This window comes from Danio rerio, chromosome 23, assembly GCF_052040795.2.
Source record: "Danio rerio strain M-AB ecotype USA chromosome 23, GRCz13ab, whole genome shotgun sequence".
NCBI classification, from domain to species: domain Eukaryota; kingdom Metazoa; phylum Chordata; class Actinopteri; order Cypriniformes; family Danionidae; genus Danio; species Danio rerio.
The window spans coordinates 25,403,699-25,423,523 of NC_141043.1; the positions used below are offsets into that span (position 1 = coordinate 25,403,699).

General features: G+C 34.6%; 1 protein-coding gene across 50 annotated transcripts in view; it reads left to right on the top strand.

The window, feature by feature from the left end:
* rap1gapa (RAP1 GTPase activating protein a) overlaps positions 1-19,109 on the top strand; it is a 179,958-nt gene extending 160,849 nt beyond the window's left edge. For 14 of the 50 annotated variants that reach the window (XM_087304897.2, XM_087304899.2, XM_087304898.2 and 11 more), the window contains 9 exons: positions 870-947; positions 4,148-4,257; positions 6,691-6,786; positions 7,225-7,344; positions 9,742-9,877; positions 9,978-10,089; positions 10,182-10,285; positions 11,656-11,703; positions 13,293-19,109. In XM_087304897.2, coding sequence (XP_087161023.1) covers positions 870-947; positions 4,148-4,257; positions 6,691-6,786; positions 7,225-7,344; positions 9,742-9,877; positions 9,978-10,089; positions 10,182-10,285; positions 11,656-11,664 — 765 coding nt within the window. In that variant the 3' untranslated portion in view covers positions 11,665-11,703; positions 13,293-19,109. 50 annotated transcript variants of the gene reach the window in all.
* Positions 19,110-19,825: the final 716 nt, after the last annotated feature.

A 19,825-nucleotide genomic window follows, 5' to 3' on the forward strand; every position in this document is an offset into this window, starting at 1 on the left:
CACACACACACACACACACACACACACACACACAAACACACACACACACACACACACACACAAAAACAGTTTGGTAAAGTCAAGGTTTTAAAATCCCCTTAATTTTCTGCTACACCGTTTCTATGGTGTGTGTTTTTTTTTTTTTTTACGATAAAATGTTTTTTATTTAGATTTTTTTTTTTAGTACAACAGTGTCTCTAGCAGAAAAAATATTCAAAGATGCCATTTTAAATCGTAAAGAAATCTGTGTTTTTGAAACAAATGATGACAACAGAAGTCGTAAGTAATTTATTTGAATTATTTAGCCTGACATGTTTACTGCTTTAAAATATAAAAAAAATATTTCTCAAAATGAAATATATTGTGTTCAACGGGGAAAAAAATTAAACATTTTTACCCAGACATTTAAAAAGAAAAAATTTTGTTGCAGTAATCACAATACTATGAAACCGTGATATTTTTATCCAAGGTTATCATACCATCAGAATCTTATACTGGCTCATGTCTACATCTCCTAAATGTTCATGTAACACCCTGATGCATATGAATTTCCTGTGTCTGATTAACCTGTCAAATGTTGTTAACCTGACTAACTGTTAAATGCTGTTGAAGTGTCCCGTTGTCTTCTGGCGATGTGCTGTTGTATATGCTCCTCCTTTAGCTTTTCTTGTCCCTCACAGCTCGCCATACCTGCTGTGGTTCCTCTGGCCTGTTTCTCCACCTGTTGGCTACTCGATCTGTGGTGTTTTGTTGTTGTTTTTTTTTCTTTCTGTTTGTGCTTTGATGACTGTTTGTAAAACGCATAACCTGCTGCATGGACTCATGACTTCTCTGGTTTTCTCTCTCTTTCTCTGTTGGGCTCTGTGCAGTCATTGCTTGTCCCAGGCAAAAGTCCCAGTAAATATGGACGGCGTGGCAGTGCCATAGGAATAGGAACCATAGAAGAGGTTCATGTATAACTCTCTCACTCCTCTCTCATCTGCATTACTTGTTTCTCACCGCATGAGCTGCACATTACTTATACAATATACAATAGCCATTACATTAACTAACGGCCCTTTAACTCTACTCACTATAATTCAAAACATTAATATTATAAATCATTGGATTATGAAATGTCATAGTTAACAAAGATTGCAGATTTAGTTAAATAAAAATTAAAACAAGGCTGTTAATGATAAACCTGCTTCTGTTTTAATTGGTTTTATTATTGTTACTATTATTATTATTGTTGTTGTTGTTGTATTAGAGTTTGTACACTGGAAATTGTTTGAAAATACAGAGATTTATAGCAGTGTGTGAACAAATATATTTCTAATCTGAACAGCCTTTTACAGCCGTAATTGTTTTTAATTCGATATTATCACAGACCTTCTGTTTGGCTGTCATTTTGAATAATGACATCTTTTTAATTTGTATATTTGTAATTACTTTTAAAACAATTGTGTTATTAAATAATACATAACTCAGTTAAAATACTTAGGTTAAAAATACCCCAACATATAACCCAACTGTAGCACCTTCCCAACTATGGGATATTTTAACACAATGCATTGTGTTATTTTGATTAAATATATATATATTTTCCATTCTGGTATTACTATTGCTACCATTAGTAGTAGTACTATTAATGTTATAATTATGGCTGTGTAAATACATAATAAAGCATTTTCAATATTTTTGAAAACCTTATGTTAAGTTCTAGACACTTAAGTGTTTTTATTGGTTTAATATAGATCGACTAGGAAGTGTGCGTTTGTATCATCAATTTATAGTGCTGGTGTACAGATTAAAAACATGACATGGAGAGGTAATTTGATAAAAAAAACAACAACAACATTATTGCGTTAGAGCTTAAATAAATTCTATAGGGCAAAAACAACACATTACGTACGCACTTTAATACAGCTGTTCTGTGTCAGTTAAATCAGTTCTAAATCAGACTGTTGAAACTCAAAAATTTTAACTGGTTGAATTATTAAATAAATGACCCAATAAAGGATAACAATAACCCAACAAAGCACCAACTCATTTTAACTTAATTATTGGGTTAAATAAATAACTATATTAAATTAAATATAAGAATTTAATAAATATTTATTAGAGATTATACTTAATAAGTAAGATTAGTGAGATTATTAAGATTTAAGTGATGCAAAGTTGATCTGGACAATCTCTCATTAATTGAGATTTACTATCATGTCAGATAACCAATAGATAATAAAAAAAAAAAAAAAAATATATATATATATATATATATATATATATATATATATATATATATATATATATATATATATATATATATATATAATAAATTTTGTGTTTTTGTAAGGGTAAATATTTTTAAACTAATGAACATAGTATTTTTAATCAATATTAGTATGTTAAAGATTTTAACTGAGCTTAACATAGCAGCAAAGTTAAATGTAAAAGTAGAGGAAATGAGTATTCAGAATATAACTTCTAAAAGCAGTTATTAATAATATATTACAAAAAAAATCATCAAATAAAATCAGCATTTTCATTAGCTAAAAGTGAATTTACATTGTCAAAATTAAATTATGAATGCATGTTTTCCCTTCTTTTACATCATAAATAAGCTGAATGATAATAATAATAACAATAATTAACACAATAATATAATTTTAACAATGTAAATTTAATGCTTGGTGAATCACAAAGGTAACATCCATTTTCACATAATTGTGTTATTGCCTACACTCTCAGAAATAAAGGTACTGAGAGCTGTCATTGGGGTGGTATCTTTTCAAAAGGAACACATTTGTACTGAAAGGGTCCATATTGGTGTAAAACTGAATTTACACTGTCAAAAATAATGGTACAAGAGCTGTTACTGGGGTGGTACCTTTTCAAAAGTAACTAAAGGGTCCTTATTAATATCTCAAGCGTCCTCTTGGAATTTTTAGCTACTAATATATATCTTTGGGGCACCAATATGGACCGTTTAAGTACAAATGTGTTCCTTTTGAAAAGGTACCACCCCAGTGACAGCTCTCATACTGCACTTTTATTTCTGAGACTGTCGACAATAACACAATTATATGAAAATGGATGTTGTGATTTACCAAGCATTAAATTTACAGTGTTAAAATGTTATTATTGTGTCTATTATTATTATTATTGTTCAATTTAATTATGAACAATTTAAATGTGTGTTTATGAAATGTAAAAGAAGGGGAAACATGCATTCATAATTGAATTTTGACCAATATGGATCATTAACAATATACTATTAAAAAATATATTAAATAAATTAAATACTACAGATAACCCAAAAGGAACCGTGCATCCATCATTTTAAGTTACCCCATGCCATATTATCCAGTCATAACCCGATCACGCTACATCTCTACTGTAAGCCACTGAAAGTAAGCATTTTGTCAGTCAGTATATTGCATATTTATTTGGCTTACATAATTTTGTTTAATGCATAATATTATGGGTTATATTTACATTCAAGCCCTTATGTGCATCTATATTCAGTATTTCAGTGTTTATTGTTTACCAATTTCATCATAGCTCCCCTCCAGCATAACTTCCTGCATTAAATGTATTCACCCCGCTCTGTTTTTTTAATGTCCTATGTCACTTCTTGTCATGTACTATGTATTTCTATCCCCTCGTCTGATAATTGTACACTCTTAGCAAGCTAAAAGCGTAGAAACACAAAAGAAAAAAAAAACTCAACAGAGTCTTTCCGAAGCCTTTGAAGCCGTTTTAGATAAAAGCCTTTTTTGAAGGCCTTTCATTTGAAGTCATAAAGCAGTGGTTGTAAAAGTCCCAGCGCTGAGCCTTGAAGAGAACAAAGTGTCCCCGGCGAGAGCACAGCCGGTCCGTGAAGCTCAGGAGATCCCGCGTCCATCTTTCATCTCTCTCTGTTCAGGCCCAAACCCTCAAACACACACTTCACATTCACCCTGACAGTCAAGTTACGAAACAACGTCTTTTGTTCTCCAAAACACTGGAGTGCAGCACAGATAGAAGAAATAACAGACTATGATTGCGAGTGCGGTAATATAGACCTGACCTATACAGGGTTTCTCTTTCGAGACCTCACAGTGACCCTCACAGTATCCATAAGTTTGTATCCTGAGCTCACTGACCTTCTTTTTTCCTCCTGCAGTCTTTGATTATTCCCGGAAAAAGCCCAACCAGGAAAAAGTCAGGACCTTTCAGTTCTCGGCGTAGCAGTGCTATCGGCATTGAGAACATCCAGGAGGTCCAGGAGAAGAGGTAAGAGGAGGAGGAAACTCAGGAGATGCAAATGCACTAAAATTCCACTGTCACTTAAGATCTAGAGCAATGGTCTCAAACGCAATTCCTGTAGGACCACAGCTCTGCAGATTTTAGCTCCAACCACCTGCAGCTGACACCTGCTTAATAGTCTCTAGTCTTGAACACCTTGATTAGTTGGATCAGCTGTGTTTGGTTAAAGTTGGAGTAAAACTGTGCAGAGCTGCGGCCCTCCAGGAATCGAATTTAAAACCCATAATCTAGAACAGGGATGCCCAAACTTGGTCCTGGAGGGCTGGTGTCCTGCAAAGTTTAGTTCCAGTTACAACCAAACACACCAGGGCTAGCCAATCAAGCTCTTGCTAGGCTTTGTAGATTCACCCTTGCAAGTGTGTTGAGGCAAGTTGGAGCTAAACTCAGCAGGACATCGGCCCTCCAGGACCGACTTTTGGACACCAGATCTAAAGACACTTAAAGGCCCCAATATACTCATAATAAAATAAACAGTAGTGGAAAAAAAGGCAATTAAAAAAAAATATATATATATATATAGCAATGTAGATGCTTGCACAGGCATTGCAATTCAGTGTAGTCATATTACTTTTATTTAAATACTGTATCACTTAGAAAAGTGGCCTGCTACAGGCCTAAATCAAGCAGATTTAATGGGAGAGTTCAGTCAAAATTGAAACAATTAATTGATCATCCTTTACTTGTTCTGAACTTGTTTCTTTTGTTACAAACAAAGGAAGATCTTTTGAAATAAGCTTGAATCAACCATTTAATTCCATAGTATTAGTATTTCATACTATGGAAGTTAATGGTTACAGGAATTTGGCTTTCCTCAAAATATCTCAAATGGTTCCAAAGTGGTTTGGAGTTAACATTAAGTAAAAAATATTTTTTGGCTAAACTATCCCTTTAGGGCCAGATTAAACTTCTCGTTGAGTGGCAAGATCTCAAGATCTATGACTGGTCAGTTTGGCAGCTGTGATAAGTGTGGGCAGGGATGAGAACTGTGGAAGTGGTGTAAGGCCAGGGGCAGGAGTTTAACAAATGTGGAGTCTTGCAGAAGAGCTCAGGATGAATAATTTGGGAATGCGAGGTATGCACCATGGGGTTCTGTGATTTATTTAATTTATGTTTATTTCTATAGCACTTTTACAATGTAGATTGTGTCAAAGCAGCTTAACAAAGTTTTAATATATATCTAAAAAATGTGTCAGTCCAGTTTTCAGAGTTGAAGTTCCATTCAGTTCAGTTCAGTTTGGGTAAATTTCACTGACTCAGGACATCGAATAATCTCAGATCTGAAAGACGGCACTTACTGAGCAGTATAATATAGCAGTATAGTCCCCAGTATAGCAGTGGGTTAGGACCCACAGATCGCAGGTTGAGCACCCCCTGCTGGCCTCACTAACGCTACTTCCAGCAGCAACCTAGGTTTCCCATGTGGTCTCCCATTCAGGTTCTGTCAGGCAACAGTAGTGAGAAACAAACTTCGCCAGAACAAACTTCAATACGATGATCAGAATTAACAGTATTAAACATAAAAAAAACATTGTCAGTTTTTCTTTCAATTAAAATTAGAACTTCAAAATTAGAACTTCGGCTATTTTGCAGCTCTTCTGTGTTTAAGGTTTTTTTTTTTTTTACATGTTGACGTCTCTTCTCAATGGACTAATAAAGAAATAGCTTTTCTGATCACAGAAGGCGGGGCCTCTGTGCCACACCCTAATTATTACATCATCACCACTAACTTATGGTAGTTTATAAATGTTTACTTTTTGAAATGGTTTCAAACTTCAAAAACAAACTCCAAACAAGCTACACTTTGGCCGGATTTGAGTTTAAAATGGCTTCACCTGTTCTAAATTAGTATATTGGGAAGTATATTGAAGTATATTATATATATTGAAGTATATTGGGGCCTTAATTCTTACAACTGTTTTCAATTCATAAACTGTTCATTCTGTGTCAGCTCAACCCGAGGTAATCTTTTTGTCAGAGAGATACATAAATTAAGCAAAGAAGACCAACTATTAAATTCCATACCTGAATATGAATTAGTAATTTATAATTTTTAACTGCCATTATTGGTATGTAATGTAACTAAAGATAGATGCAGATGCAACATTAACAAAATATTTATAACAAAATATTTATTTATTTATTTATTTGTTTGTTTGTTTGTTTGATCATTTGTTTATATTTTATTATAAAGTGCATCAGTGCAGCAGTGAAAAATGAATTAAAAATTTATATTATATATATTATATATTTTTATATTATAATATAAAATTAAGGAATTTTTCATTGTTATTTAACTTTTTTATGATGCAAAATTGACATTTATTAAAAAAATATTAAAGTTACAGGCAAACTACAGAGCATAATATTCTACTGTTTTGTGTGTGTTTGTGTTTGCTGAAGAATTGCTGCTCTGTTGTCAGAGGACAGGACAGTTCTCTGTCTCTCTCTGCCCAGCGTCACTCTCAGGAATGGGAGGCTCATCGTGGATCCCTCCAAGTATAAAAGCCACATAAAATGACACCTCTTTAACCGTAGACTATAGCTGCTTTCCTTACCTGGCCATAGAAATGCATCTGAAAACCTATGGCCTTCAGCACATTAAAAATGGCCTTTACACATGCAAAATCAACATGCTGATTGTTGGTCAGCCAATCAGCGTTTTTGTTTTTTGTTTTTTTTTTTTTGACTGATTTTGCATGAGCAGGCCTTTGTCAAATGTGCTTCAGTACTTACAGGCCCTTCGAATGATGTTACTGATGTGTTTCAGTGTAGTGATGTGAATCAGCATGTATTGTTGCATCAAGCCTAACCTGATTCTGAGTAGACTGCAGTTGAGCTTGGACTCTGTCACCTTACCTTTGACTTGTAGAGTTGTAATCACAATGCATCTGCCGCCCTCTGATGGTCAGTGTGTGTTTGTGTTCGTGTATGCAGCAGCAGAGAGTGTTCGCCAAGCACACAGAAGACCCCTGACAGTGGCCATGCCTCCCAGGACCCCAAGTCAGAGAATTCATCCAATCAGAGTTCTCCTGAGGTCCTCATCACAAAGAACAGGTCTAGTAAAAATACATTAACCTTCATCTGATTTAGTTATTTATATGTTTTATGGATTGAATTAAACTAGGGCTGCTTAATATGTCGTTTCAGCATCGATATTACAATGTCTGAATCTGCAATAGTCACATCGCAGGATCTGCAATGTCATTTTGGGATGAATACAGCATGACCGAATCTAATAGGTTCTATTAGTGTGAACGATTTTCATACTTATGTGTTTTTAAGGCCTGTGACTAAGATGTCAAGTGAACTTAAACCATTTGGGCTCATGAATTTAAGTTTACTACATAAACAAAGATTAATTGTGTTTAATTATTTACTCAATGTAGACTATACAGTGTTATTTTACATTTAATTTTTGCATTTCTGACACTCATTGCTGTTAGACTGTGTGGAAATCCATGACACACTGTTAATTTAGTTAATAGCGTTATTATATTGTACTTAATTATGTGTTAGTACTGTTTTGTATATTTTATGCAGATGCACTCCCCTAAAAATTACTCCACTCAATGTAAAATGATGAATTCTTTCCAAATAGAGTTACTCAACACATCTTCTGAAATGATATTCATATTACACTATATATCACGGAAAAACAATATTCACATTTTTTATAATATCGTGCAGCCTTAGTTTAAACCAGGTGTGCCCAAACTTTTTCTGATGAAGGGCCAAAAGCCCAACTTGATTGAGGCTAGAGGACTGAAAATAAATATAGTTGCCATGGATAATTTCCTAACCTATTCAATAAAATTTAAAAATGACTAGAAAACATTGCTTTATATTAACTAACACAGTCTTTTTACATTTATAATGAACTTATTATAGTAAAAACAGAACAATCTAGTTTGTAACAGAATTAAACTTATTTTTGCCTTGATTTGCTTGCCAAAGTCTTCTGCATAGTATTCCAGTATCCGTCAAATGACAGTATTTACATTTTTAAAAAATCAGATTTATTTACATCATTTAATTAAACCAATTTTTTTTAGTTTGCTTTTTTGTAGCTCAGCAATAAAACCAACAAAACAGGTTATGTCAAATTAGAAATGATGATCTCTGTGTTGAAGGTGTTTCCCCCAACCCTTTCCATTATTCTCACTTTCCTCTCAGATGGAATGGTGGGCCAATCATTGGTTGTGGTTGGGCCAACTTTGGCCCGCGGGCCCTATTTTGGGAATTCCTGGTTTAAACTTACAATTATAAAGTAGTGTTTAGTTTTTAGTTATATAGTCTTGTTCAGAGAAGAAATATTTTCACAATATTTGCTTAAAATTTCATATAAACCATGAACATTTGAGGAAAATCATGATATATTGGGAGGAGGAAAATCTACAAATTACTTGATTCGTCATAAAATTCAAACCACATATTCTCACAGAGTATGGGTTTTAATTTTAACTCAATTAAATATAAACATTGAAGAACATAAAGCTCGAAGGACATAAAGTATACACAAATGGTAATAATTATTAACGTTTCTTCAGCTCTTCTTTGTTTTTGATTAGCAGGCGACAAGTTTCTTAGTAGGCTTTTCTACATTATCTCAAGTAAAGAAATTGAAATGCAGAGCACAAGTTTTACACTCTCTAAGGACAGCTAAGCATTAATCCTATATAAAATTTGAGTCTACTTGCTTATCAAAAGCCATGTAAATTAAATACACATACACACAAAATGCTATTTAATTAGCTTTAGTAAGACAGTAAAGTAACATTCATTCATTTTCTTTTCAGCTTAGTCCCTTTATTAATCTGGGGTTGCCACAGCAGAATGAACCACCAGCTTATCCAGCATATGGATGCCCATTAAGTTTCAATCCATCACTGGAAAACATCCATACACACACAATCACACACATACATTACGGACAATTTAGCCTACTCAATTTACCTTTATCACATATTTTTGGACTTGGGGAAACCAGAACACCTGGAGGACACCCCCACGAAACACAGGGAGAACATGCTAACTCTACACATAATGCCAACTGACCCAGCCAAGGCTCGAACCAGCGACCTACCTGCTGTAAGGCAACATCAAATATCATTCAAATACCAATATTAATACCAATACTACATCCATAAATTGACGTGCAGGGGAAATTTCGCTGTGCTGAAAATGATAATTACTTAAAAGAAAAGAACATTGAAAAGAAAGATATCATTAAGATATTATTAACATTATTATTAGTAAGAAAGGTCAAGAGAGTTTTTTAAAAACAGTTCACTGGACCAAAATGGCGCACAGAATTTAATTAACTGAATTTAAAAGTTATTTAGTTTAATTAAACAGCCTCTGTTTTGGTGGATGCAAGCGATTACGCAAGAGTTGTGTGATTTCACACGTTACTCATTAAGAACAATGTTTTTGTACTGCATTTGTCTGTAGCTCGAACCTGTACTGTCGAGCTCCCTCCATCCCTGAGGCTCATGATCTGTCCCGCTCCTCCTCCAATGCCAGCAGCTTCGCCAGTGTGGTGGAGGAGAACGAAACAGAGGCCACAGAGGACTATGACACCGGCATGGTGAGAACAGCACCTTTAGCTTCTAGAAACCACACAAATTCAAAATAATCTCCTGGAGCACTTTGCTTTTATTAAATTCTTGTGTATTCGTCCCAATCAGGAGAGTCTGTCATCAGCAGATACTCCTCATAAACGAGACTCATTCACATACAGCACATGGCTGGAGGACAATATGAGCACGAACAGTACCACCAGCAGAGGGAGCTCTCCTGGTGAGCGAAACTAGCTAGATAACATAATACAAAGGAAACCATAGTACAGTTGCTGATTGCTGCAACCTATGGTTGTGTGTCTAATCTTTCAGGTCCAGGCAGAAATCAGCAAACGGATGGTGGAAAGAACCAAGATCAAAACCGTACAGACATCCGCATCAAACTTGAGCGACCACATGACCACAAATCCTCATCGGTGAGTCTTGGTAGCCTGGTCTAAAGGCGAATTTAGGCATCAGGAAGCTAACTCTAGAATTTTGAACTCTATATACAGTGAAAATCAAAGTCAGAGAAACCGTTTATAGGTTAGTTTGTAGATCTTGCATAATTTGGAATTTTAGTTGTGGCTATAGCGTGTTAAGAATTTTAGCAATGTTATCATTGTTTTACAAAAAAACTAAAATAAACATTTTTGTGAAGATTTAATCTTTTTTGTAACAATAGAACAACTTGCCATCATATAAATTCACTGACAATTGGAAAGTTTGGCTTTCAGTTAAATAGGAATTGTTAGATAATTAAGAAAATTACCCCCAGTTACGAGAGATTGAATTTTTTTCCAATTGTGATTCCCAAAATACCAAATTAAATTGTATACTTTGCTTCTGGATAATTGATCTCCACTGTACATTACCCTTACATAAGTCTTGTCGCAAGCTTTAGGAACAACAGATAATAACTTCTAGTTGATCATTTGGTATCAGAAGTGGCTTGAATGAAAGGCAAAGACCTCCAGATTATGCTTATTTTACCATAACCAAATATGGTAATGCCTTGATTTTTAATTATTAAATTAGGACAGTAAGGTCTGACCTTGCTTAGTCTTGTCACTTAACAGGAATAATGTACAGTATACAATATGAAGTCATGGAAAAATAATTAACATTGTGTATAACTCAAATGAGCTTGGAGGACTGCATCCATACATCTCTGCAGTGAATTAAATAACTTATTAATAAAGTCATCTGGAATGGCAAAGAAAGTGTTCTTGCGTGACTCCCAGAGTTCATCATGATTCTTTGGATTCATCTTCAATGCCTCCTCCATCATCTTACCCCAGACATTCAGGAGGCTGAAGTATGAGAAGGAGCACTATCCTGCTGAAAAATTTGCCCTCTCCTGTGGTTTGTAATGTTATGGGCTGCACAAATGTATTGATACATCAGGCTGTTGATGTTGCCATCCACTCTGCAGATCACTCACATGCCCCATACTGAGCGTAAACCCAAACCATGATTTTTCCTTGACTGATTTCTGTGAAATGTCCTGTGATTGGGATGCAATTCAACACATGATTCATCAGAAAATCTACCTTCTGCCACTTTTCCAAATGATCAAGGCAAATCATTATTTGTTGCTTTTATAACTGGTATCAACATTTTTGTCAGATAGTGTACACCTCAAAGGGTTAGTAAAGTGAGTTATAAAAAAGTGTCTTTCAAAAGCGATTGTACCAACCTTAAACTTCTTTAACAGTATTGTGCATGCATCTGGTCAATCATATAATGAGCAAATGCATGCTCTCTGCCACCCATTCTCACATTCGTTATGTTACTGTCTGTGCAGAACTGCTAGCCTTTCCTGTTCGACCACCTTATGGACACCCAACAACAGGTTAGATATGACTTAATGCATCTTCTTTTGTCATCTGGGGGTGTAATCTTATCTATAATTGTATAGCCTATATTAAAATAATAAAATGAGACCTGCACATATAAGACCAGTGCATAAAAGGAATAATGGTGCTAGAGGTCATTTACATATGAATGTTGCGGTTTCAAAGGCTGAATAAAAGAACACATTTTAGGGTGTTTTATTCCATAAACTTTTATTCCAAATTGATGGAAAGTATTTTAAGTTATTAGTCCATGTATTAGTCCAAGAGTTACCCCAATCACTATAATAATTACTTTAATCACCTTGTTATTAGCAATTAGGCTACTTGCTAGCACGTGTGGGCACATAACAATCAAGAGACTGAAAGCTGTTCACACAATATTGAAAAAGATACTTACATTTTTATATATTCAAAATCAAACAAAAAGTGCTTCAGAGGTAGTTAATGTGTCGTTGGGTTAGGGATTCATAAAGATAAACAGCAAAGTTATAAGTCCAAGGCACTCGAAAAAAGTGGAGAAAAAAAAATTTGGTCCCACTTTATTTTAAGTGGCCCTAACTAATATGTAGTTACACTGAAATTAATCATTTGTTACAATGTACTTATTATGCAAAGACATGTTTTTACATTGTACTTATGACTGATGAAACACCTGCGTGTAATTACATCTGTAATTCATTTCTGTAAATACGTCTTTTATAAAACTGTTGACCATCCCTTACTCCTTATCCCACCCTTAAACCTACCCATACCACCAAACACGCACTAAACCTACCAGCATAACACATCAAGAGCACCAGAAATGTTCTGCAACACATTATAAAGACAATAGGTATATTGTATTTATTTTTTCGATGGAATTACATAGTAGTTAAGGACACTTAACAAAAAGTGGGACCAAATATTTTAATAGCCTTTCTGCACCTACGAGTTTCAGCAAACACTTGCCTTCGTCAGATAAACTCAGTTGCTTTAAATTGATTGGTTGTTTAAATGTTGCTCATATTGTTTTGTATTTATTTTAAAGTCAGATGTACAGTATATCTGTATTTGACGTACACCACTATTCAAACATATATAAGGACAGTAACTTTCAGCAAATATGCATTCAAATGACTGTAAACCATTTATAATGTCTTCGGTTATAAAGTTATTACAAAGTCTTACATTTCAAACATCACAACACTGATTTCAGCATGGATAAGGAAAAGCCTTTCTTGGGAAACAAATCAGCATAATAAGTAGAATAGTAGCCATAAGTGATCCGTAGCTGATTAACCATGTGGATGAAAAACAGCCTTCTGAACCTACTAGTAGGCATTGAAGGTCCCTTCTGGCCCATATCTATCAGCTGATAACCCCTGATAACGGCCATTCAATTGAGTAATAACATTCAAATCGGCTCTCCCATCATAGGAATAAACTACATTTGAAAAATATGTTTGTATAGAAAAGCCAAATAATAATGTGAACATAAATGTATAGTATAATAAATGTAGTTTATCTGTGTTTGTCATGTCTTCTGCATATTGCTTAATACAGTGTCCATTAGCTGATTATTATCCACACCATATTGTCCAAACAGCATTTCCATTATAAAAACCAAGGAGAGCTTGAGATTGTGCCATTACTTGATGATGAAGAAGAGGATGACGACACCAGTCGTCAGCAGGAGCGACATATACATGACCCTGAAACGTGATCATGTGACCATTTGCCTTGTCAGCACATCACTACCCTCACAGGCCTGACCAGAACCGGTACGGTGTAAAGTACAGCCAAAACCTGGCCCTCCTTCAGGCTTGTCCTTTATTGTCCTCTTGTGTGAGTACATCAGTAAATGAATGAGAAGCTCCTCTTACGTCACTGAGCTCATGAAAGGTGAAACTAGCTGGTCCTAACACTGTGCTAAAATTTAATTATACAAAGTTTTCTCCTAAAGGACTTTTCTCCTGCTTGCACGATGAAAGCTTTTTTTCAGCTCTGTCCCAAATGGAAAAAAGGCTGCATAGAGCATCCTTCTGAAAACTGCAATGACAAATGGGATACTGTGAGGTTTTGAGGACATCACAAACATGCTGTCGTTGCACGTCTGCAAGAGACAGTATATGTGCCTGTTTGGGACAGGGCCATTTCTCATCTTCTGATATTGATGTTTTTTCATTAAGATTCCAGGTGTGAAAACCCTTGATCTGATTTATTGCAACCCATAAGTGCTGTGCAGATACATCGTTTGGCATTATTTAAGAGTAACTCCAATCCAAAGGTTTTCTTGCAGAGAAAAAAAATCATTAACGATGCTGAAATAATAACCACTGAATAAATAGAATGAATAAGATTCCAGCAATTCTTTAGTTTGTCACATAATTCTCATTATCAGAGACTCAGATTTTTCTTCAAATTCCAACTTTCTTTTTCTCTGTAAATAGCAAATTCATTTCACAATTTTATTTTGTGAAATTGTCAGTTGATAAAACTTCTTACTTCTCTCTGGTTTTCTCCTTAATGTTTTTTTCATAATTGCAAAATATGTGGAAAGAGTAGAAAAATCTGAATTGTAAGATAGACACCAGCAATTGCAAGAAAAAAAAAGGAAAATTAGTGAAAAAATGAAGGGTAACGATTTGCAGAAACAAGCTTCCATAAGTCTGATTCAAGGCTGATTTATACTCGATGCATCTGCTAGTTTGCTTGAGTGTGCGCGGCAAATGTAGCCTCTTTACGGTGGTTGCAGAGGTTCGCTTTAGGTGCATGTGACATGCTTTTGGCTGGCAGAGCACACAGACTATTTTTGAGACTCAATCGAACAATTCGCATGGCGCCGCGTTTCATTTGAGTTGAATATGAATCACTGTGAAGAGATTTTGGTACTCCTATACAGACATCATTATGATCTGTCCATGCATGATCATAGGGATAACCAGATGGCCAATAATTCTTGGATAGAAATTGCAAGTTTTTGTAAAAAGAAAAGTTTATAAAAAACTTCAGGGATAAGTTTGTTAATGCCAAAAAGAGAGGTGATAGCAAAGATGGTTTTAATACACAATTACAGATTTTCTTTTTCCAACACTCATAGGTTTTACATTGAGGTTTAAATTATAATTTTAAATTAAAATAGATTTAATAACAAAAAAAACTCAAATTAATTAACAAATTGTTTATTTGATAACTGGAATAAAAATAGTCTTTTCCAGTTATCAAAGAAATAATTTGTTAATTATTGAACCTATCAGTTTACATATACTGATGCCCTGTTTTTCTATGCTTTATTTGTGATCATGGCCAGGAATGTTGGACCATTATTGCCTTTTTAGCATATAAGTAGAGGACAGAAACTAGCCAGATAGTAATTTGTGAATTGCGGAGTGGACTAATTAAATAAATAAAAATAAATAAATAAAAAAGTCAGTATTTCTTTAGTAAGTGTAGTTTTTTCTTTTATTCTTGCCATAATAAAAATAATATATATTTATAGAGCATCCCATGTTCTGTTGTCATCAATATTTGATTAATAGGTAGAACTGTCCAAGATATGAACAAAAGCAAGAGATGCATCAAAGTTTGGTTTAAAAAAAATCTTGAATGGTTATAAAAAATCTTTATAATCATAAAATAATTTCTAAAAATTAGTTTAAAAAATCTTGAATGATATAATTAATATAATGTAGTTCTGGAACTTCCTACTTCTATGTTTATCTGTCTGATTTTATGGTCGATTTCTTTTGCCCGCCCCCTGTCGCTTTAAAAAATATTTCAACAGTGATCGTGTCAAGTATAAAAACATTGTTTGTTTCACGAGATGCGCGCTTACTCAGTGGACGTCTGCAACTCGGCGCTGGACGAAAGTATAAATCAGCCTAGATTTTAGTGGATGTATTATTATTAAAATATAATTATCCATTAGCTGCAAATTATAATTTAATTCTTTACTTCTACAAGACTACAAACGTCTGCTAACGTTTCATCCAAATGTCAAATTAAAATATTGTAATTTAATTTAGAGCATTTTTTATAACAATTTGAGCAATAAACGATATGGGCAGCAAAGGATCATTGGAAATACGTGTTTAAGATTTGTGAAACTTTTTGTGAAACCACAAAAACATGCCGTTTTCTAGAAAAAAAAAATACTCAAAACAAGAAAAAGAAGAAGAACAAGATTACGTGAATCTATGTTATTGCTGTACGCTTTTATGTTTGCTTTTGAATGACTATTGGTTGGGTTTAGGGAAAATTTCAGGTGAATGTTGACTGGTCTGGGTGATCTGTATGACAAGTCCCATCTTCTCCTGGACATGTAGAGGAAGAGAGTGTATCTAAAATATATAACAAAACATACATATTGTAGATTTTCCAAAATGTAGACAGCGCCCTCTTCTGGACTTACCATCTGAACTGTGCAAAAAGTAGGCTACAGCCGCTACAGCATGTATTTCCAACGAGCCTATGTTGATATGGTACTGACAATGCATCCTTAGCTCTTTTTATTTAATATAGCTTCTTTTAGAACATCTGATTTGGTGAGATTTTTTCAGCATAGAGAAAATAGAGGAAATAATGATGCAAGATGTCAGAAACTGGAGGATGCTGTTACTCTTAAATAACTTCTCCATCTGCCGTCATCAATGCATGGAGAAATGGGGCATTTTAATGAGTGCGAGTCAAAAAAAAAATAACCGTATTTTGATTAGCAGAAAAATGTGACAGTTTTGTGAAGTGTGACAGACATCCTCTGAATATATTAGATTAGAAATTGCAGATGCCTTACCTTCCCCCATTAAAAAATAAAAAATAAAAATACAAAATGTAGCCATATCAGTGTTACAGCAACAGTGAGTAAACGTACTAATTCAGCTCAGTTTCCTAACCAGCTAACCAAGCAGGACTAACCGTCAGTCATGGTTCATGCTCAGCTTTGATTGATCAGTTCGACATGTTGATTGTTGAAGTGATTGCCGCATAAGCAGCTCTTGATAAAAGCAAGAGGTGTTGAGATTCATCTATAGAGCACCGTTCATTCTCTTGCTTCTCTAGAAAAGAAGGAAATTTGCAAAATCTTGAAGTGGAGATGATTTCCTTATATTGATTTGATTCCAATGGCTCTTTGCTTTCTGTTTGAAAGTACGGATGGTTTAATGTGTGCCAAGGTGACAGTTCTTTAAAAGATAAAAACAAATTTGCTGTTGCGAATCAACCAATCATTAATGCCAAAAATCAGTCAATGTTTGCTCTTTCCATTAAAGGCAAAAGCATTGAATGGAGCTTAAATATGGCAGTAGTCTGGGGTTGCCTTACTATAAGTGTCAAAATGTATGAAGGGGGAAAGCTTTGCAGGATATTTTGTAATCTGTTTATGATACATTGAGATTAGCCTTACCGGCTTTCATTAAACTGCCTTTTTACTGCCCCTCGTCCTACGCCATTAAGATGTTATGTAGACCTCATTATTGATCCATGTTTGTTTTATATAGATTCTATAATTGATCCTTCCTGATGGCAGACTCTGGCAGTCTGAAACCTAAAATGCTTCACAGGCCACAAAAACTGTTAAAAAAACGCTGTTTTTTTTATGGTGCCACAACACAAATCTATTAACTTAACCTAATCGTTTCAAATTTAAGTGGATTGAACATAAAACAATTAAGTTGTCCCAAAAAAGAGCCTTAAGAGTTGTTATTTTAGATCATTAATTTGTTTGAACAAGCAATAAATCATTTTTAATACAGGGCTGCAAACAATTCATTCATGTTGTCCCAACACAAATCGATTAGTTTACTTAACTTAACAAATTAACTAAGTTAACTTAACAAATTTAAGTGGTATAAACACAAAGCAATTAAGTTGTCCCAAAGAAAAAAAATCTCAAGAATTGTGTTGTTTAAACACATTTAAAATTAGTTTGAACAAGCAGGTAAATCTTTTTTTTTTCAGTGTATGAAGGTAAAAAAGGCCATTACAGAACCCCATACAATATTTATGTAATGTTAAATCTAAGCTGCCTTCATCTGATAAATTCTTTAAAAAACAAAAAAAAAGTCATGAGCTAAGAAACCTAAATTCCTGTGATCTCCTAAGATATAAGAGCTCATAAACAGCTTAAATTTAAGATGGTCTGCTGAAATTACAAGTTTTGAAATGCTCTAACATATAGCAGGGTGGACAAGCTCCACCTGCATAGATGATTGACACCTGCTTTAACTTCATTGGCTGTTTAGCCCTGTTAATATGCAATACGGTTAGCTAATCATAGCAGTGGGTGTTTACCTGTTTGCCACGCCTACTCAACCTGATCATTCTGATGAGGAGTCAAAAACAGGACAGAAAATAGGCAGTTGCTTCTAAATTGTGATATTTATTTATTCAGAAATATCCAGATAACATTAAAAGTAGATGCTAGAGAACAGTACAAAAAATAAGACTGAGCTAGTCCATGACCCCTTTAAAGGCAGTGTAATGTGTCTTAATTTGTCTTATTTTTTTAAAATAATACTATAAAAATGGTTGTTTAAAATTCACCTTTGCCATCACAGGAACATATTACATTTTAAAATATGTTTGCAGCTATTTAAAATCATTATAACATCCCACAATAGTAAAGTTTCACACACAAGAATTGCAAAATAAAAAAATGCTAAACAAGTCCATAAAAAGAAAGCTGATGCAATGTGCTTAGATCTAAACGTAATGCCGCAAATTGACACTTTTCCTTTTGATATCTCACATCAATCGCAAAGACTACAATAGTTTAGGGGCATTTTTTGCCTCCTAATCTTTAATTTGTGTGGCATTTTTGATCATATTGGAAACATTTTCCAAGCATGCCCTGAAGCCTGTCTAAAAACAGTTTCATTTTGCCTGTGAAGTCTGAGGTTTCAGACAGTCATTGAGGGGTGCATTGCATTAAAAAAAATCTTTGTGTTTGGGCTTTATTTCCAATTTTGTTTTGTTTCATACTGGACTAAAAGACTGGATATAATTACAACTGGTACAAAGAATTTCTAACACCATGACTAGAACCCCTAAAGGTACTGGGATCGGTTGTAGATCAATAAAAATAGACTCAACAATGTTTGTTTTTAGTCTGCCTTTGTTTGCTCTGCGCAGGCCTGTTCTGCCCCCTTGTGGATGATTTTAGCACCATTTGTTTGCATTGTCCGTGTACATGACTGTAATTTGCTGTTCCTGTGCAGAAGTTAAATTTGTCTGGGGTAAAAAAGAGAGATGCAGCACAAAATCCATACAGATAACAGGGTATGAATTTTTAGACATTGTTATGCTTTCCTTTTAGCTGCTGCTTCTGTGACCTCTTCCTGTGCAATCATCATCACTGTAAATACTGCTTTTTTTGTACATACTGCCCGAAAATCTGAAACAAATAAACTTGAGTGTTGATATTTCATTGGATATGTTTGTGTGGTTTTCACTTTACACTTTACTGTGATTTAAGGTCAAACAAGGAACAAATAAAAAAGTTTTTTAATTATTATTATGTTTTTTTTTTGTTTTTTTTGTTTTGTGAGTCTGAAAAGATCTTTGGCTTTTTTCCCTCAGTCTAATGAAAATAAACACACAAATCTCCAATCCAGCAGCACTTATACACAACATCTGTTCAACTGCTGGTTATTGCAAATTTCTAATCAGCCAATCACATGGCAGCAACTCAATGCATTTAGGCATGTAGACATGGTCAAGACAATCTGCTGCAACATCCAAACCGAACATCTGAATGGGGAAGAAAGGTGATGTAAGTGACTTTTGATTGTTGTTGGTGCCAGACGGGCTGGTCAGAGTATTTCATAAACTGCTGATCTACATTTGATTTTTACACAACCATCTTTAGGGTTTACAGAGTAGGCTCAGAAAAAGAGAAAATATGCAGTGAGCGGCAGTTCTGTGGGCACAAATGCCTTGTTAATGCCAGAGGTCAGAGGAGAATGGCCAGACTGGTTCGAGTTGATAGAACGGCAACAATAACTCAAATAACGACTCTTACAACCTAGGTGTAGAGAAGAGCATCTCTGAATGCACAACACGTCCAACCTTGAGGCTGCTGGGCTACAGCAGCAGAAGACCACACCGGGTGCCACTGCTGTCAGCTAAGAACAGGAAACTGTG